At 41.0% G+C, this 21,432-nt stretch overlaps 1 protein-coding gene across 1 annotated transcript in view; it reads right to left on the bottom strand.

Annotated features, from left to right (window-relative positions):
* The window catches only part of noc3l (NOC3-like DNA replication regulator), a 63,004-nt gene that overhangs the window by 36,408 nt on the left and 5,164 nt on the right, over window positions 1-21,432 (bottom strand). The window contains exons 2-6 of the mRNA XM_068002468.1: window positions 13,942-14,149; window positions 13,098-13,221; window positions 12,212-12,369; window positions 6,081-6,140; window positions 1,468-1,598 (exon numbers count right to left, since the gene is read on the bottom strand). Coding sequence (XP_067858569.1) covers window positions 1,468-1,598; window positions 6,081-6,140; window positions 12,212-12,369; window positions 13,098-13,221; window positions 13,942-14,149 — 681 coding nt within the window. The remainder of the gene's footprint in view (window positions 1-1,467; window positions 1,599-6,080; window positions 6,141-12,211; window positions 12,370-13,097; window positions 13,222-13,941; window positions 14,150-21,432) is intronic.

Below are 21,432 nucleotides of genomic sequence, written 5' to 3' on the forward strand. Positions count from 1 at the left end.
GGCCAATGTGTCACCAAAATATTAAATGTTAAAATACTGGATGAACTGCAATTTCTTTCAATTAAACACTGGAAAGCCGTTGTCTTCGGCCCCCAGCACAAACTCTGTTCCCTGCCTCTGATTTCACCCTCCCCAGCCACTGTCTCAGTCTGAATCAGACTGTTCTTAACCTTGGTGTCCTATTTGACCGAGCTGAGCTACCAACTCCATATCCTCTCCATCATAAAGTCCGCCTACTTCTATAACTTTCATAATATCACCTATGTCCGCCCCTGCCTCAGCCCATCTGCTGCTGAAACCCTCATGCATGCTTTTGTTACTTCCAGACCCAACTATTTCAATGCTCTCCTGGCCAGCCTCCTATCTTCAAACCCTCCAAAAACTTGAGCTCATCCAAAGCTGCCAGTATCCTAACCCGCACCAAGACCGACTCACCCCATCTACCCCTATGCTCGCTGACCTACATTGGCTCTCAGTCCACCAATGCCTCAAATTAAAAATTCCCATCCTCGTGTTCAAATTCCTCTAGGGTCTTGCCCCTCCCTGCCTCTGTAATCTCCTCCAGCCTTATAAGAACATTGCATTCCTCCAACTCTGGCCTCTTACACAGCCCCTCCACTCTTTGCCCCACAATTGGCAGCCGTGCCTTTAGCCGTCTAGGCCCCAAACTCTAAAATACCCTCCATAAACCTCTCCACCCTCCTTTAAGGTGCTCTTTCAAACCTACCATTTTGACCAAGCTTTTAGTCATCCCTCCTAAGAGTGCCTTCATTGGCTTGGTGTCAATTTTTGTCCGATTACATTTCTGTGAAGCACCATGGGATGCTTGCCTACATTAAAAGGTACTATGTAAATGCATGTTGTTGTTGAGACACAACAAGCAATTAAGTTATTTTTTGGAGGCTGTATCTGTTCTCCATGTCTAACTGTAACCCCTACTTATGAGGTCTTCAAGATAATGGGAAAAAATCATCTCTCTCTCCAGGACCTAAGAGGACTTGGAGAGTATTAAAACACATCTGACACTTAAAATATATCCAACTGATCTTATTTTGAATTAGATTTCAAATAATTTTATACCAGATGTGTCATATAAAAGGGTAATTTAATTAAATTTATTTCATGCATGAGCTACACAAGTCAGTTGTCTTGTGCATGAGATTAATTTTGCATTCAGTGGCTTGTTGTCAAGTGTTATGCATTGATATCATTCAAAGGTTACCTGCAACATTGTGATACCACTTCCATAGGTCCCACAATGTCCCAAGAGCAATACGAGATGCTAGCAGGTTCTTGCAGAGCACCTTGTTCCATGGGTCATTACACAGCAGCTCAAATACAATCTACTCTACAATGCCATCAAAAACACAAGTAAAAACTAGTCAGTCTCTCAGAAGCAGTTCTCACTTCACTTATTTGGTTAGTGAGATTATTTTCTATAAAACACAAAAGTGGGTCTCTGCTTACGTTCTTGTCTGGTTCAGTCAAGATGGACGATGCCAAAGTGGCTATGCGGATCTTTCTTTCTTGTAATGTCTTTCTTCGCAGAAGTAGTAACTCCTCTGTGGTCAACATTTGAAGAGGCTCCTTTGCAGCAACTAAATGAAAAGGAAAACAACAGAATGAACGAAAAGAGTCTTTGCTTAAAGAAAACTGTTGGAAGCATACTTTTGTACATACTTTATATGGAAATAGAAATGAATTGAACTTGCTGCTCATCACGTAGTGTATGCTGCAAGGGAGATACTTGCAATTGGCTATCAATAAGGCGGCTACTTCTTGAGGAAAAAAACAATCTTATTCCCAATGGAGACCTGGTGGATTAGACTACATCAAGGATAATTGTTTTGCAAAACACCTGTCCCCTCTTGCTAGTTTTGTCTTTCTTGTTAATTTTTGATGCTTCTTATTTTCTTTCCAGTACATTTTTAAAATTCTACTGTATTTTTCCCCTCAGGTAATCAGCATTTTATTCTTGTCTTATCATAAATTCATATATCCTAATCAATTTTAAGTTTAGTTCAGAATTTTCTTTGTAACTCTTTTATTTTGTTTTTTTACTTTTGCGGCAAGAAGTAATTTTTCTGCAGACAGACTAAGCAGAATTCAAACTCAAGTTCTGGAGGTGAAAGGAAAACACCACTCAGTCCCATAATCTCTGCAAATTATGGACAATCACAAACTCGGATTAAAAGGAGGGAGAAAATGCATATATACTTTTTCAAGTAGTAGTGTTTCAGTTACTTGATAAAATAAAACTACTTGAAAGTTAACTCAAAACTGTGCTGAATTACTACTGTGTTTGAGGCAGGCTGAATTACACTTGATTTGGACTAGCTTGCTTATTTAAAAAAAAAGTCTGGACCAAGTTTTATCTATAAGGAAAGACCTCCTCCACAAGTAAACAGATCTCTGCCATTCAATTATATGATGCAATGGCAATCATATTATTTATAGTATATATTTATTTTAATTCCTTTCTCCCCTTTTCTTTTTTGTATCTGTATATATCTTTCAATTTATGAAAGGCTGCCAATAGCAGTTGGACAAATAGGAAATTGGTGTGGGAGAAATGGGTTTCGATTCATGGGGCACTGGCACCAGTACTGGGCAAAGTGGGAGCTGTACCATTGGGAACGGCCTTCATCTGAACTGTGCTGGGGCTAGTGTTCTGGCGAATCGTATAACTAGGGCGGTAGAGAAAGCTGTAAACTAAATAATGGGGACAAGGGATCAAGTAAGGGAAAATGTGATAAATTAAAGGAAGAAAACAAGGCAAGAGAGCAAGGTAGCAATAAGGGAAATGATAATCATAGAGTGGCAGGAAGGGACAGAGCATGCAAACTTAAGAGGGTGCCAGCAGATAAGACTAGAGGTTGTAAAAAGACAGCACTAAAGGCTTTGTGCGTAGCATTCGTAACAAAATGGATGAATTGACAGCTCAAATAGAAATAAATATGTACGATCTGACAGCCATTACAGAGACATGGCTGCAAGATGACAAAGGCTGGAACCTGAATATTCAAGGGTACATGACATTTCGGAAGGACAAGAAACTAGGAAAAGGTGGAGGGGTAGCTCTGTTAATTAAGGATGATATGAATATAATAGAGAAATGACCTTAGCTCTAAAGATCAAGATGTAGAATTAGTTTTCTCTCAGAATCGTGAGTCTGTGGAACTCCCTTCCCAGAGAGCAGTGGAGGCAGGGTCATTGAATATTTTTAAGGCTGAGTTAGACAGATTCCTGATTAACAAAGGACTCAAAAGGTTATAGTAGGTAGTTGGGAAAGTAGGGTTGAGGTCACAATCAGATCAGCCATGATCTTATCAAATGGCAAAGCAGGCTCGAGGGGCCGAATGGCCTACTCCTGCTCTTAATTCGTATGTTCATAAATTTACCGTTCCAGTAATGGCAGGTTGGGACAGAACTTGAATTGTAAGACTGAAGCAGGACAGGAGTAGAGTGTTACTTAAAGAGGTATGTGTACTGCTTCCTTTCAGAGGCTCAGGGCGGATCACTGGCGACGTATCAAAAACAGGTGATTGAATCCCATTTGAGGAAAATCAGTCTGCCCTACCAAAGACAGTGTTCTGTCAGAATGGTAGAAGTGGGGAGGCTGGCAAGAAGAGCACTAGAAAAGTCCAGTCGTGACGAAAAGTCAACAAGGAGAGGGGAATTCATGTTTGACAAACCTACTGGAGTTTTTTTGAGGATGTAACTGGTAGAATAGATAAGGGAGAACCAGTGGATATGGTTTATTTGGATTTTCAGAAGGCCATTGATAAAGTCCCACATAAGAGGTTAGTGTACAAAATTAAAACACATGGGATTGGTGGTAGTATAGTGGCATGGATTGAAAACTGGTTAACAGACAAGAAACAGAGAGTAGGAATAAATGGGTCTTTTTCGGGGTGGTAGGCGGTGACTAGTGGGGTACCACAGGGATCAGTGCTTGGGCCCCAGCTATTCACAATATATATCAATGATTTGGATGAGGGAACCAAATGTAATATTTCCAAGTTTGCTGAGGACATAAAACTAGGTGGGATCGTGAGTTGTGAGGAGGATGCAAAGAGGCTTCAACGCGATTTAGACAAGTTGAGTGAGTGGGCAAATACATGGCAAATGCAGTATAATGTGGATAAATGTGAAGTAATCCACTTCGGAAGGAAAAACAGAAAGGCAGAGTATTATTTAAATAGTGATAGATTGGGGAATATTGATGTACAAAGGGACCTGGGTGTCCTTGTACACCAGTCACAAAGCAAATATGCAGGTGCAGCAAGCAGTTAGGAAGGCAAATGGTATGTTGGCCTTCATTGCAAGAGGATTTGAGTATAGGAGTAAGGATGTCTTACTGCAGTTATACAAGGCCTTGGTGAGACCACACTTGGAGTATTGTGTATAGTTTTGGTCTCCTTACCCAAGAAAGGAAAGACTTGCAATGGAGGGAGTGCAGCGAAGGTTCACCAGACTGATTCCTGGGATGACAGGACTGTCATTTGAGGAGAGATTGGGTCAACTCGCCCTGTATTCACTCGAGTTTAGAAGAATGAGAGGGGATCTCATTGAAACATATAAAATTCTGACAGGGCTAGACATACTGGATGCAAAGAGGATGTTTCCCCTGGCTGGGGGTCCAGAACGAGGGGGGTCACAGTCTCAGGATACGGGGTAGGACATTTAGGATTGAGATGAGAAATTTCTTCACTCAGAGGGTGGTGAACTTGTGGAATTCTATACCATAGAAGGCTGTGGAGGCCAAGTCACTGAATATATTTAAGATGGAGCTAGATAGATTTCTAGACACAAAAGGCATCAAAGGGTATGGGGAGAGAGCAGGAATATGGTATTGAGATAAAGGATCAGCCATGATCATATTGAATGGCGGAGCAGGCTCGAAGGGCCGAATGGCCTACTCCTGCTCCTATTTTCTATGTTTCTATGTAATAAAAGCATGGATTAGAGTTTAGGTGGAGGAGGGGGGAGATGAAAGAAAGTGATCTTGGTGACAGATCGAATGTGGGGGAGGAAGCTGAGCTTGCGGTTGAGCAGTATGACAAGGTTCTACACCTCTAAGCTAAGTTGAAGATGGTACCTGGGTAAGGAGATGGATGTGAGTCTGGAGGCTTGTAGATGTTTATGGGAGCTGAAAGATGGCCTTTCTTTTTTGTTGACATTAAGTTGGAGGAAGTTTTGGCTCATCCATGTCTTAATGTTGGATAGGCAGTTGGAGATAGAAGCAGTTGGTGAAGGAGTTGGCAAGGTGGGATAACCCACAACTTATAACTTTACATTATTAGGGATGGACTATCAACATATAAACACTCTTTATATTGATGATGGCACCTTATTACACCCGAGAAACTTTTCAAAGTCCACTTTTAGACTTTTTGTTGCAGGCAACGGACATGACCATTTTTACGTTGACATTTGGAAATCTGATGGACCTCAAGTTACAATGTTGAAGCAGGGGGTATAGATAAGTACATCTCTGCTTTTTGAGCTAGTTCTCCCTTGGCGTTGGTCAAGGTAAGTAGGAAGATATAGTATTTAACACACATCCTTCCAGATAAGATATGAAACAGAGGCCCTGTCTGCCTGAAATGTTGGTTCAGTTGGATGTCAAAGATCCCATAACATTATTGAAATAAGTACAGGGAGATCTCTTGACCAACATTCCTCAACTGATACTACCAAAAAACAGCTTAACTGTTCATTTGTCTCTTTGCTGTTTGTGCGTTCTAGCTGAGCGCACAAATGGCTGTGCAACTGCCTACCAAACAATTCACTACATTTCAAAAGTAATTCATTATATGTGAAACGCTTGGAATATAAGAGATGCATTCTTTTTTCTTTCAACATTATATATGTAATATAAATGAGCAGATGTTTGTCTTAATAGGCTTTTCCTGTGATTTGTTGCTGTTTTAGGAATATGATATTTAAGTTAATGAAGTGCCAGTGTGACACATGCTTCACATATGTGAAGTTCAAATGTGACACTTTGCACATACCAGATGCAAGCATTTTTTAAATATGTAATATAAGACAGATTTGTAAAATAATTTTCTTACCTGCTTCATGCTGTTGATTTACCTCAGTCATTTCTTCTTCTTCTCCTTCTTCCATTAGAACTAGAGAAAGCATGCTACAGTTAGTATCTGCAATGTAGTTAGTCACAACACAGTCGATTATATACAAAATTACATATTGGCAAGATTTCAATAAAACTACTGTGATCACGAGGTACTAGGGCACTTGGGAAATCAACATGTTTAGACTATAACACAAATATTATTTGACCCAGCAACATGCAAAAAGTAAAATTAGCAAACACTGAGTTTTCACTCCATTCCTACAAATCTCCTAATCACCCGATTTCTTTTCCTGACCCCCATACTAGTCAGACACTTCAAAAACCATTATCATCTCCTCTCTCAACCCCTCAGTCCATATTAACTATCACCCAAACTCTAACCTCCTTTTCCTTTCCAAGCTCTACTGCAACTATATGTTTGAATCCTTCCATTCAGGTTTCTGCCCATCCCACAGCATTGAAACGGTCCTAAGCAAGTCATGAACGACATTCTCAGTGACTATGACCATGGTGTATTATCGCCCCTTGACCTCGCTACAGCCTTCAACAGATTGAATGCACCATCCTCCTCCAATGCCTCTCCATTGTTGACTAGACCGTGGAACTGTTTGGATCCACTCTTTCTTATCCAAGGGCATCTCCAGCAATTGTTTCTCTTCCTAACCTAAGCATCATCACCTCAGGCGTCCCCTAAGAATTGAACCCTGACCCCTCTTTTTCACCATGCAGCCCCTTGGTGACATCAGCTACAGATAAGCCTCCATATGTATGCTGATGACACCCATCATGACCCGTCCACTGACTGTGCTGGGAAACCCTTTAATCTGACATCCAGCCTTGGACGATCTGTAACTTCCTTCGGGAAAACATTGGGAAGATCAATGTTTTCAACCCCCACTACAAACTCCACCCCCTGACCACTGACTCCATCCTCCTCGTTAGCTACTGTCTCAGGCTGAACCAGACTATAGCAACCTTGACGTTCTGTTTGACCCCAAGCTAAGCTTCGGATCCCATATCCTTTCCATCACAAAGACCGCTTACTTCCACCTCCACTCCTACATCAGCCCACCTGCTACTGAAACTTTTATACATGCTTCTGCTACCTTCAGACTTGATTACTCTAATGCTCTTCTGGTCGGCCTCCCATCTTCCACCCTCCATAAACTTCAACTCATTTTCTGTTGCCCATAAGCCCTGCTTAGACCACACCTGGAGACAGTGTTCCATTCTGGGCACAGCACCATAGGAAGGATATATTGGCCTTGGAGGGAGTGCAGCGTAGATTTACTAGAATGATACCTGGACTCCATGGGTTACATTACAAGAAGAGATAAGTCCATAAGAGATAGGAGGAGTAGGAGTAGGCCATTTAATGAGATCAAACAATGTGGCAAACATTTAAAAAGATATTTTATGACTCACAACAAAAAATATATCCCTGTGAGGAGGAAAGACTCCAAAAAAAAAGGGTGAACCAACCATGCCTAACTAAGGAAGTCAAGGATGGTATCATGTTAAAAGAAAAATCATACAACATGGCAAAGATTACTGGTAAGCCCGAAGATTGGGAAAACTTTAAAAACCAGCAAAGGATGACTAAAAGAATAATAGAGGGAGAAAATAAATTGAGAGAGTAAACTAGCAAGAAATACAAAAACTGACAGTAAAAGCTTCTACAAGTATATAAAAAGGAAGAGGGTAGATAAAGTAAACATTGGTCCCTTAGAGGATGAGACTGGGGAAATAATAATGGAAAACAAGGAAATGGCAGTGAAATTGAACAGATATTTTGAATCTGTCTTCACAGAAGACACTAATAATATACCAGTAATAGTAGAAAATCAAGGGGCAAAGGACAGGGAGGAACTAAAAACAATCACTATAGAAAAAGTACTAGGTAAACTAATGGGTCTAAAGGCTGACAAGTCCCCTGGACCTGATGTCTTGCATCCGAGGGTCTTAAAGGAAGTGGCTACAGAGATCGTGGATGCATTGGTTGTAATCTTCCAGAATTCACTAGATTCTGGAAAGGTCCCAGCGGATTGGAAAACCACAAACGTAACACCCCTATTCAAGAAGGGAGTGAGACAGAAAGCAGGTAACTATAGACCAGTTAGCCTAACATCTGTCATTGGGAAAATGCTAGAATCCATTATTAAGGAAGTAGTAGCAGGACATTTGGAGACTCATAATACAATCAAGGAGAGTCAACATGGCTTTATGAAGGGGAAATCATGTCTGACAAATTTATTAGAGTTCTTTGAGGAAGTAACGGGCAGGGTGGATAAAGGGGAACTAATGGATGCAGTATATTTGGATTTCCAAAAGGCATTCGATAAGGTGCCACATAAAAGATTACTGCACAAGATAAGTGCTCATGGTGTTGGGGGTAATATACTGGCATGGATAGAGGATTGGCTAACTAACAGAAAACCAAGAGTCAGGATAAAAGGGTTATTTCAAAATGGCAATCTGTAACTCGTGAGGTACCGTAGGGATCAGTGCTGGGGCCTCAACTATTTACAATATATATCAATGACTTGGATGAAGGAACAGAGTGTCTTGTGGCCAAATTTGCTGATGATACAAAGATAGGTGGAAAAGCAAGTTGCAATGAGGACACAAAGTGTCTGCAAAGAGATATTGACAGGTTAAGCGAATGGGCAAAAATTTGGCAGATGGAATATAATGTGGGAAAATGTGAAGTCATCCACTTTGGGAGGAAAAATAAAAAAGCAAAATATTATTTGAATGGAGAAATACTACAAAATGCTGCGGTGTCCTCGTACATGAAACACAAAAAGTCAACATACAGGTGCAGCAGGTAATCCGGAAGGCAAACGGAATATCGGCCTTTATTTCTAGGGGGATGAAGTATAAAAGCAGGGAGGTCATGCTACAACTGTACAGGGTGCTGGTGAGACCACACCTGGAGTACTGCGTACAGTTCTGGTGCCCTTATTTAAGGAAGGACATACAAATGCAAATTGGAGGCAGTTCAGAGAATGTTCACTGGGTTGATTCCGGGTATGGAAGGGTTGTCTTATGAGGAAAGATTGAACAGGTTGGGTCTATACTCATTGGAGTTTAGAAGAATGAGAGGAGATCTTATTCAAACATACAAGATTCCGAGGGGACCCGATGGGGTAGATGCTGAGAGGATGATACCCCTTATGGGGGAATATAAAACTAAGGGGCATAGTCTCAGAATAAGAGGTCGTCCATTTATGGCGGAAATGAGGATGAATTTCTTCTCCCAGAGGGTTGTGAATCCTTGGAATTCTTTACCCCAAAAGCTATGGAGGCAGAGTTGGACAAATTTTTGATCAGCAAGGGAGTCAAAGGATTTGGGGAAAAGGCAGGAAAGTGGAGTTGAGGTGAAAATCAGATCAGCCATGAACTCACTGAATGGCGGAGCAGGCTCTAGGGGCCGAATGGCCTACTCCTGCTCCTTTCTCTTATGGTCTTATGGTATCATGGCTGATCTGATTTTTACCTCAACTCCACTTTCCCGCCATTTCCCCATATCCTTTGACTCCCTCGCTGATCAAAAATTTGTCTAAGTCAGCCTTGAATGTATTCAATGACTCAGCCTCCACAGCTTTTTGGGGTAAAGAATTCCAAAGATTCACGACCCTCTGGGAGAAGAAATTCCTCCTCATTTACCTCTTAAACAGGTGACCCCTTATTCTGAGACTATGCCCCCTAGTTTTAGATTCCCCCATAAGGGGTAACATCCTCTCAGCATCTACCCTATCGAGTCCCTTCAGAGTCTTGTATGTTTCAATAAGATCTCCTCTCATTCTTCTAAACTCCAATGAGTATAGACCCAACCTGTTCAATCTTTCCTCATAAGACAACCCTTCCAAACCCGGAATCAACCTCGTGAACCTTCTCTGAACTGCCTCCAATGCAAGTATGTCCTTCCTTAAATAAGGGCACCAGAACTGTACGCAGTACTCCAGGTGGGGTCTCACCAGCACCCTATACAGTTGTAGCATGACTTCCCTGCTTTTATACTTCATCCCCCTAGAAATAAAGGCCAATATTCTGTTTGCCTTCCGGATTACCTGCTGCACCTGTTTGTTCACTTTTTGTGTTTCACGTACGAGGACACCCAGATCCCTCTGTACCGCAGCATTTTGTAGTATTTCTCCATTCAAATAATATTTTGCTTTTTTATTTTTCCTCCCAAAGTGGATGACTTCACATTTTCCAATATTATATTCCATCTGCCAAATTTTTGCCCATTTGCTTAACCTGTCAATATCTCTTTGCAGACACTTTGTGTCCTCATCGCAACTTGCTTTTCTACCTATCTTTGTATCATCAGCAAATGTGGCCACAAGACACTCTGTTCCTTCATCCAAGTCATTGATATATATTGTAAATAGTTGAGGCCCTAGCACTGATCCCTGCGGCACCCCACTAGTCACAGATTGCCATTTTGAAAATTACTCTTTTATCCTGACTCTTGGTTTTCTGTTAGTTAGCCAATCCTCTATCCATGCCAGTATATACCCCCAACACCATGAGCTCTTATCTTGTGCAGTAATCCTTTATGTGGCACCTTATCGAATGCCTTTTGGAAATCCAAATATACTGCATCCATTGGTTCCCCTTTATCCACCCTGCCCGTTACTTCCTCAAAGAACTCTAATAAATTTGTCAGACATGATTTCCCCTTCATAAAACCATGTTGACTCTCCTTGATTGTATTGAGTCTCCAAATGTCCTACTACTACTTCCTTAATAATGGATTCCAGCATTTTCCCAATGACATCACACATACTAGGGTTCTATTCTCTGGAATTTAGAAGATTAAGGGGCGATTTGAACGAAGTTTTAAGATATTAAGGGGAACTGATAAGGGAGATGGAGAGAAACTACTTCCGTTGGTTGGGGGTCTAGGACAAGGGTACATAGCATACAAATTAGAGCCAGGACTTTCAGGAGTGAAGTTAGGAAACACGTCTACATGCAAAGGGTGGCAGAAGTTTGGAACTGTCTTCCGCAAACAGCAGTTGATGGTAACTCAATTGTTAATTTTAAACCTGAGATTGATAGATTTTTGTTATCAAAAGGTATTAAGGGATATGGGGTTCAGGTGGGTATATGGAGTTAGGTCACAGATCAGCCATGATCTCATTGAATGGTGGAACACGTTCGAGGGGCTAAATGGCCTACTCCTGTTCCTATATCCCATCCCACACCAAGTCCTGCTCACCCATTATCCAAATCCTCGTTGACCTACATTGGAGGCATTGGGGGATCTGGAGCCAATTAAAATGATCATCCTCGTATTTAAATCCTATCATGGCGTCACTCCTCCCTATCGCCAAACCCCTCCAGTGCTACAACCCCCTCACTCCTGATCTCAATTCTTTGACTCCGGTCTCTTCTGTGTCCCCCACGTTCTCCGCCCCAGCATTGGTGGCCAGGCCTTCAACCACGTGGGCCCCGTGCTTTGGATTTTCCTCTCTAAATCCCTCCATCTATCCACCTGCCCCTCCTCCTTTAAGACCTTCCGTAAAGCCCACTGTTTTGACCAAGCTTTTGGTCACCCCTTCTTTGGTTCAGTGGCCATATTTTCCTCATGTCCCTTTTAAGTGTAGTGGCATTTTTTTTTAACGTTGAAAGTGCTATATTTATGCAAGTTGTTATTTCAAAATTTGTGCTTTTCACAATATTGATATAAACACAATTTAAAAATTGTAATATTTATATTACAATCAAAATACAAATCACTTTAAGAAAGCAATCTTTCAACTGCCAGTCCATCTAGTAGACCTAGATTTAAAAGACATTTTACAAGCTACTTCCATAATATTAATACAGTACACAATGCCCTGTTTAAAAATTAGAGGCTACTTTTCTCCATTAATTTGAAGACTACCATGTGTTAACTAAACTGTATCATACAATATTAATCTTAATTCTTCTGTGAAATTATTTAATGCCATTGCGTGATGGGGACCAACAGTTATTCAGGAGTTACATCCACCAGCAAAGATATTTTATTTAACCTGTACACTTATTAAAAATAATATATAACCGTATCAAGTTTATATTAAAAGGAGCACAAACAAAATAGTATTTTCCTACTTGGTCTCTCTATTGACTGAGGAATGATACCCCGCTTGTCTTTGATAGGCAACAGGTGGATAAGCTCCTTCTCAGGTTCAGTTTGCAAATCTCTTGGCACCTTCTCATACTGTTCCACCATATTTTCCTTCTTTCGTTTTTTGGCATGGATTGGTTCACTGGAATATAACAAATAATTACATCAGTTTAACTATGGACCAATATTTAGTGCAAAAGAACAGATTAGCAATTGTGGAGAAAACACAATATATTTGCAGCTTAGAATAAAAAGGCACATATTCTAAATATAGTAAACTAAAGTAATTCCACAGACATGCTTCACTACTACTTGAGGTTAACTTCCCAAACAGATCAAAGCAGTGTTTTATAGTTAGAAAAACTAAAATTAACTTGTTATACTTAATAATTCACTAGTAATAAATGTTTGCTAAGATATAGGAAATACTGTCCTGACCCAAAAGGACACCTCGCACACATATGATGCCACTGTAAGAAAAAAAGTTAACTCTGGGACTGGAGCGTGCAATCTGTGTTGGACTACAAAATAAAAACCAGAGTAAGAGTCGGACCTTCTAACCACATAATAACTAAGACAGCCTGGCAGTGATACTGCAGTAGGACTGTCAACTAGGGGATCCAAGCATGGATATCACAGTATTGACATTCACACAAAACTTGGAAAGTGCTTACCAGTCTCAGCCAGATTCTCTGAGAGAAAGAGAAAAATTAACTGAGCACAGGATACTTTTCTATATTACTCAAGTACACCTCATATCAGATCTTTAACTGCAAATTCATGATATAACTGGAGCTCATATAATCGCCTCTAAAATATAGTGAATCAGCACAATGAAGTTAGTGAAAAATGAAACTATAAAAATCTAACCTTGAATGAAGATCTCTGGTGAGAAACGATGCCCTTTGACCCATGCTTTGCATATATTCTAAGTCATCATCTTCCAGCATATCTAAAGGAAGAGCATCCTCTTCCATTTCTTCCTCCTCCTCATCTATTTATGTTCATGGACAATGCAACTGGTTAATAATCTGCAGTGCTACAAGATATTTTTTGGGGTAACTTAGCATAAAATACAATGAATAATTCAGCAACATCATGCCTAAGGGCACACAATCACCATTTGAAGTCTCTTCATTGACCCCATTGTTATATTATTTCGACTTTCAGAACTATATACTTGTTATATATTTAGTCAGTGTGCAGCATTTAAAAAAAATTAAACAAACTCGCTTTTTAAAAAAAATCATACATACAAATTTGCCTGGCTCAATTAGTAGTAAATAGATGTTCTGCACTTTTACTTCATGAAGAAGAAGAAATGCAAACATGACTATCACTACACCAAGGTATAATGTTGTTGCGCCTAATATTTAAATTAACAAATGGTAAGAAACTAGAACATAAACTGAACTGATTGGATTGAATCCTAAAATGAGTTAAATTAGCATTTTTAAATAAATGCACCTATTTGATGGACATGGTCAAAGATAAGGGTCATTCTATACTAAGATCATTGACTCATGGTTTTCTTCCATGGAAACATGGATGGAATCATGGCATACAATCACCAATTCAGTAGAAAAATCCTGTAATCTCAGAATAAAAATGGAATTTTAGATTTATTCAGCGATTATAATCAGACGGTCCTGCCTATACTATATGCTGCATTGAGGCCATAAATAATAAGTCAACATAAGACTATGGAACTTGCCTGGCCTTTTCCTTTTGGGCTGATCCAAAGGCGTTCCTGTTTTAGCTGAAACATCTCGAGCAGCTTGCCGAAGCTGTTTCTGTTCTTTCCTGTATTTCTTCGCCACACTTTGCTGCTTATACTGTTTATTCTTCAATTTATTTGCAAGCTTCACATTGCTAGTTTTCAGCAGCTTGCGAAAACTTGGAACTCTCTTTGTGTTTTTTCTCTGTAACAGAAGACAGATGTTAACTTTAAGATTAAAAAAATAAGATATACAGACTGATGTCTCAGCAAGTTTATTCAGTCAGTAATCATACAGACCAGGAAGGTTATTGCTTTGTGCAGTTTGTTGATCTCAGCTAGTGTAGTAATAGGGATACTACAACTGTTCACAGTGCCTTGGAGGTAGGGAGGGAAAATGGGAGAGATTTCATGTACCTGATCGCTATCCAGCAACTCTTGCTGGGTGTTGCTTGAGGACCAGATTATGTTTGGCTGTGATGCCCTCTATGGTCAAACAGCTTTCCAACAATGCATGTGAATAATGCTGTTTGGGAAGTGGTATGACAGTGACTGGAGCCTGTGGAACCCTACCCAAGCAAACATCCAACAACTTCAGGTGAGGAAAGGATGGAGGAACACGTGCAAAAATATAGACATTAGTTTATAATGATCACTGTAAAATAATGCTGGTAACAACCATTTGCACTATTCCAATTTTAGCCACCCATACTACAGTACTAGTTATTACATTTTCTTCTTAATGGTAAAACATAGATTTTCAAACTAAAATCTGCGAGAAAGAACAGTTTCTATCTGTCTGGGACCGGGCATACCGTGTGCTGTGAGCACTTGCTTGATAATTCTGTATTTTTTTTATTGTTGACTTACTAACACATCATTTCTACTGTTGTATAGCAATAAAAAAAGTTTTCTACAATGAAGGCACTGTTTTCCTTTGTGTAACTAGCACTGTCTTTCAATAGTTACAACACAGGGTCCCTGGGATGGCGTCAATAATTGTGGGGGTCCTTGGGAATGCATCAGTATTTACAAGGGGTCCCCCATATAGAAAAATTTTTAAAGTTTGTTACAGCAGTTAATTATGATAATGTTCACCATCCCACAAGATCATTTACGTAGGCTTCTGCTGTTCCTCTGCTTTGGCCCAACACCAACTTTTAATCAACATGAAACAGGAGGTCAGTATCAAGTGGGATGTAGGAAAGGTTAACAGAGGTATTACGAGGTCATGGATTGCTGGGGTCACTATATCAAATATCTTACAATAGGATAACTAATAAGTACATAAATACAGTAATTAAAATAGTTTGGAATGAGTTACACATTGAAGAAACACAGATTGTTGTGTATTATAATGCAATAATATGCAGAAGCCATAGTATTTCTCAGTAATATGCAGAAAATAAATTTCAATATCACTGCCATTCAAAACTTGTGGTATAATAACACTTCTGTTTATGTCATGAGCTAATATGGAGTGTGATCCAAGGCAGTAACATTGAATTTATCAATGCCATCTCAAACCCGACATGCATTCTATCTCTAAAATACACTTCCGGCTTACAATCCCCTATAATATAAACAGGCACATTTCATCAGGAAATTTATTCAGTTCCCAGTAAGTTTTCTTTTACATTTCCGCCTTTTCTTGGCCAGAACCAGGAGTTACAGCAATTGGCAAACTCCTGCAACTGAATCACATGACTTTAACTGGTCTTGTGCCACATGATCTGAAGTTCAATTATATCAGGGTATTTCACTGTATCTGTAAGGGATTAGAATTCTAAGAGTTTTGAGAGCATCCTATATATACAAAAAAAGGGCATGCTGTTTTTGTCCTGATTTGGAGGCAGAAATCTATAAGCACTGGGCAATCTGCAAACTTCCCTCACCAAACACAATTAAACTCTGACTGACCCCAGAAACTATTTAAATGACTATTTAGGTGCCATCTACTCACTAGCAAGTACTCAGATCTTTGGAATCTGCTTGGAGTCTTATAGCTTCACTTGAATATATGTTTCTGGTTTTCATAATCGCTGCATCTTTAAACTTACTTAAAAACCTTCAGGAAGCACTGGAGACAGCACAGGATTGGAGTCATTTTGGCCACCTCTTTCTGGCTGGAGGAAGAGAACAAGCAGCAAGTAGGGGAATGTTAAGGAGCTGCACAGGCCTGTAAGCAGTCCACCAAGGGGGTGGGGGAACTACTCAGAGGTATTCTTACCCTGCCAATGTGGCCTAGAATCATCTACCTCCACTTAAATTAGCAATGCATAAGAAGGTTTCTCAAGAGAGGCTATAGCAGAACTTTGCAACCTGTTAGTCGGGCCTGGAACCCACTGCCTCAAATAGCACTCCATGGCATGTGGCAGTGAAAGTCATGGCTGCACTCGATTTTTTTTCATCTCAGGCATTTTCCAGGTTTCAGTAGATGACCTATGTAACATTAATCAGTCTGCAGTCAATTCCTGCATCAAGCCGTTCATTGAGCCCTCTTCTCAAAGGCCAATGAATACATCAAGTTCCCCATGGACACCAGGAGCCAGCAGGAAACAGCTGTGGCTTTCCCCACCGTTGCAGGCTTTCCCCAAGTGCAGGGTGTGATAGACTGCACTCTTGTTGCCATCAGTACACCTGCCAACGAACCAGGACCCTTGATGAACTGTAAAGGATTTCACTCTCAATGGTCAGCTGGTCCGCGACCATTGCCAACAGTTAACGCCGCACCCATTGTGTCATTGCCACCACCATGGGGCTGCGGCTCAGCACTTCCACTGATCTGAGGGAGAGCAGAATGTAGGAGGCCTGAAACACAACTGAAGCTCTATCTATTCATTACCCCAGCCTTCTGATGGCGGAGGACATAATGGAGCCAAGAGCCTGAATGATGCCAGTTTGAGCAGCCCTGAGAGATGCCAGTACTGGTGCCACAGACTCCTGGGAAGAGGGCCCAACTGCAGCCTTCATGAAAGATCTTTCTTTTAAATGCTGAGCCCCTAAAGTCTGCATCTCTGTCCTCTTCAGCAGAGCAAGGACCTGAGGTTGACATCTGGCAGACCCTTTTCTGGTCCGACCTTTTCACTAGTACCAGCTTATGCTCACTTGTGCTGTGTGAATCACTGTGCAGACCCTCTAGCTCACTATCTACACCAGCCATGGTGCTGATTTCTGTGCAGATGCTTGGAAAGGTTGGAACGAATCTTTGCAAGGATGGTCCCCATCTGTCACTTTAGCTGCAGGGCCCAAGTCAACAGATGGACCTAGAAAAAGGGGAGAGGGACAAGGGTCAGCATGACATGGGGAGGGGGGCTAAGCATTAGCAGATGAGTGGCATTGCAATGCAGCACCAGGTTGCTATGCTGCCTGAACGTGTGATTGTTTGAGGAAAGAACCCTCCGAGAACTCTGCATTCCTCCAATTCGGACCTCTTGTGCGTCTCCGATTTCCATAACTACTCCATTGGCAGTTATGACTTCAGCTATCTAGTGCCTTAGCTCTGGAATTCCCTCCCTATACCTCCCCTCCTCTCTCTCCTCCTTTAAGATGCTCCTTAAAACCTACCTCGTTGCCTGACCTAATTATCTCCTTATGTGGCTCGGTGTCAAATTTTGTTTGATAACGCCCCTGTGAAGCACCTGGGGCTGTTCTACTATGTTAAAGGCGAGTTAGTGATGTTGTAAGAAAAAAGGTAAGGGCTATAACCAAACACTTTGCTATACTTGCTCTCCAGCCTAGTCATCTCCAATGTTTTGCATCGTCCCTGTGCCAATAACCTCCAAGGCATCTTACTCCATTTGACTGGTGGGTTGGGTGATGTCTGGAACTCCCCCAGTTCTGGTTCTCTTCCTTGTATTGCTCACCAGCTTGCCCTCCAAGAAGTTAGTGTGTGGTCCTTTGAAAGGCTGTGCACATGTGTGATGTAGTTTCATAGTGTGCATGCTTAGAGCAGGAAGCAGAAAATTGTGAGTAAGATGGGGTCGTGGTTATGTACAAGGAAATGGTTCAGTATAAATTGTGAAAGCAGTTAGAACATTGAAATGCATTCCAGTTATAATTATGTAAAAGCGGAATGTTGTTGGTGCATGTTCTGAGAGCAGCAGTGGTGCAGTGTCTGGTTGTGATTGGAGTATAAGCATGTGCAGTGGAGGAGGGAAGGGTTGGGTATGCTATGGGGAAGTGTGTAGTGGCAATGCACCATTCTGACAAAAGACACCGCATAAAATTCTCATCTTTGTTCTCCGGCTACGGTTACTGAACTTTTCTTGACATTGCAGCCAAGTCCTTGGCATTATGCTGCAGGCATTGACATCCTCTGGTCTGAAGCTTTGTCTGAACTGGGGTGTGGATGTGTCAGGTTCAGTGGATAGCAGCACTGGCATGTAAGTTTCTATGGAATTTTTGCAAATGTTAAATGACATCTTTCCAAGCCTGCTGGATCGTCTGCCATCTAAGGGGCAGAGAACCTCTGTCTGGCTCCACTAATACCACCACCCCCTCGGGCAGTGCATTTCAGATCCTGACCACGCGTTGTGTAAAAAAGTTATTCTTCATGTCACCTTTGGTTCTTTTGCCAATCATCTTAAATCTATGTCCTCTGGTTCTTGACCCTTCCACCAAAGGGAACAGTTTCTCTATATCTATTCTGTCTAGACCCTTCATGATTTTGAATACCTCTATAAAATCTCCTCACAACGTTCTCTGTTCCAAGGAGAATAAACCCAACTTCTCCAGTCTATCCACGTAACTAAAGTCCCTCATCCCTGGAATCATTCTAGTAAATCTCTTCTGCATCCTCTCTAAGGCCTTTACATCTTTCCTAAAGTGCAGTGCCCAGAACTGGACACAATACACCAGTTGTGGCCGAACCAGTGTTTTATAAAGGTTCATCATGACTTCCTTAATTTGTACTCTCATGCCTTTATTTATAAAGCCCAGGATCCCATATACTTTTTTAATTGCTTTCTCAACCTGCCCTGCTACCTTCAACGATTTGTGCACATATACCCCCAGATCTCTGTTCCTGTACCCCTTTTAGAATTGTGCCCTCCAGTTTACATTGCCTCTCCTCGTTCTTCCTACTAAAATGTTATCACTTCGCATTTTCAGCATTAAATTTCATGTGTCCGCCCATGCCACCAGCCTGTCTATGTCCTCTTGAAGTCTATCACTATCCTCCTCACTGTTTACTACCCTTCCAAGTTTTGTGTCATCTGCAAATTTTGAAATTGTGCCCTGCACACCCAAGTCCAAATCATTAATACATATCAAGAAAAGCAGTGATCCCAGCACTGATCCCTGGGAACACTACTGTACACCTCCCTCCAGTCCGAAAAACAAGCGTTCACCACTACTCTCTGTTTCCTGTCACTTAGCCAATTCTGTATTCATGTTGCTGCTGCCCCCTTTATTCCATGGGCTGCAATCTTGATGATAAGCCTACCATGCGGCACTTTATCAAACGCCTTTTGAAAGTCCATATACATGACATCAACTGCATTGCCCTCATCTACCCTCTGTTACCTCGTCAAAAAACTCTATCAGGTTAGTTAAACACTATTTGCCATTAACAAATACGTGCTGGCTTTCCCTAATCAATCCACACTTGTCCAAGTGATTGTTAATTCTGTCCTGGATTATCCTTTCCAAAATTTTCCCACCACTGAGGTTAAACTGACTGGCCTATAGTTGCTGGGTTTATCCTTACACCCTTTTTGAACAAGGGTGTAACATTTGCAATTCTCCAGTCCTCTGGCATCATCCGTGTATCTACGGATGTTTGGAAGATTATGGCCAGCACCTCCGCAGTTTCCACCCTTACTTCCCTCAGCAACCTAGGATGCACCCCATCCAGCCCAGGTGACTTATCTATTTTAAGTACAGCTAGCCTTTCTAATTCCTCCTTATCATCAATTTGTAGCCCATCCAGTATCTCAGCTACATCTTCCTTTACTGAGACTCTGGCAGCATCTTCTTCCTTGGTAGAGACAGATGCAAAGTACTCATTTAGTACCTCGGTCATCCCCTCTGCCTCCATGAGTAGATCTTCTTTATGGTCCCTAATCGACTCCACCCCCCCCCTCTTACTACCCGTTTACACGCTTGTAGAAGACTTTTGGATTCCCTTTAGTTTTGGCCGCCAGTCTATTCTCATACACTCTCTTTGCCCCTCTCATTTCCTTTTTCACTTCCCCTCTGAACTTTCTACATTCTGCCTGGTTCTCACTTATGTTATCAGCCTGACATCTGTCATATGCCCCTTTTTTCCATTTTATCTTACTATCTCTTTCGTCATCCAGGGAGCTCTGGCTTTAGTTGCCCTACTTTTCTGCCTCATGGGAATGTGCCTAGACTGTGCCCGAACCATCTCCTCTTTAAAGGCCGCCCACTGTTCAATTACAGTTTTGCCTGCCAATCTTTGATTCCAATTTACCCCGGCCAGATCCATTTCCATTTAAATTGGCCCTCTTCCAATTGAGTATTTATATTTTAGAGTGGTCCGTGTCCTTTTCCATAGCTATTCTAAACCTTATGATACTATGATCGCTGCTCCCTAAATGCTCCCCCACTGACAATTGCTCCACTTGGCCCGCCTCATTCCTTAGAACCAAATCCAGCAATGCCTCCTTCCTCGTTGGGTTGAAAGGTATTGTTAGAGATTGAATAAAAACGTGTCCACTAAATGCTACTGTTGCAGCCCAGGAAATTGTGCACATTGCATATGCTTAGACTGCAGGATCTACCTTCAGCTCTGGGCAAAATGTAAAGGCTGAGGCCTTCAAGTAAAAACTTTAATGGAGGTACTAAAAGACAAAATACAAGTCAATGAGTAAACTAAATCATGTTATTATGAAATATATATTTTAAAATATTTTTATTTTGTTTAAATCCTTAATTGGATATTGGAACTCTCAGTTGCATAAGAGACTTTTTTTGTTCATAAATAATTGTGGGATCTGATTGGTTTGGCTTTTAAAAAAAAATCAGTAGGTTCTCCCAACTGGTCATTTGGGATTGGTTATTTTCAAAAGTCCTTATTAGCTTCTCATCAGCAGTTTTCTAGCCAGTTCCCTTGCTTTTGATTTGTACATTCTTTACCTGTTCAGTTCTGATTGGCTCAAAGTAAAAGGCAATCAATCAACAAATAGTAACAGGAAATAAATGTGACAAAAGGAAAAGTGTGACAAACAGAAAAGCATGCTAGACTCAAAGTTTTTAATTTATTAGATACGAGTGGGTAGATAGATATTCCTTGCTTCTTTACACTTTGTGGCACAAAGTTGATAGTGAAACGAAATGTGACAGGACAGGAAATTTACATTTTAATTTTATCAAAAGATCTAAAGACAGATTTTCTTGAAGGGAAAGGTCAGGCCCTGGGTCTCACGTAACACTGTCCATGCTAAATTGAAGTAGACGTTTTATAAGGACAGAAGCATCCCACCATGTAACTGACATCTGTAAGAAACCTATGGCTTTCTTTAT

The sequence above is a fragment of the Heptranchias perlo genome, chromosome 21, assembly GCF_035084215.1.
Source record: "Heptranchias perlo isolate sHepPer1 chromosome 21, sHepPer1.hap1, whole genome shotgun sequence".
Classification (NCBI taxonomy): domain Eukaryota; kingdom Metazoa; phylum Chordata; class Chondrichthyes; order Hexanchiformes; family Hexanchidae; genus Heptranchias; species Heptranchias perlo.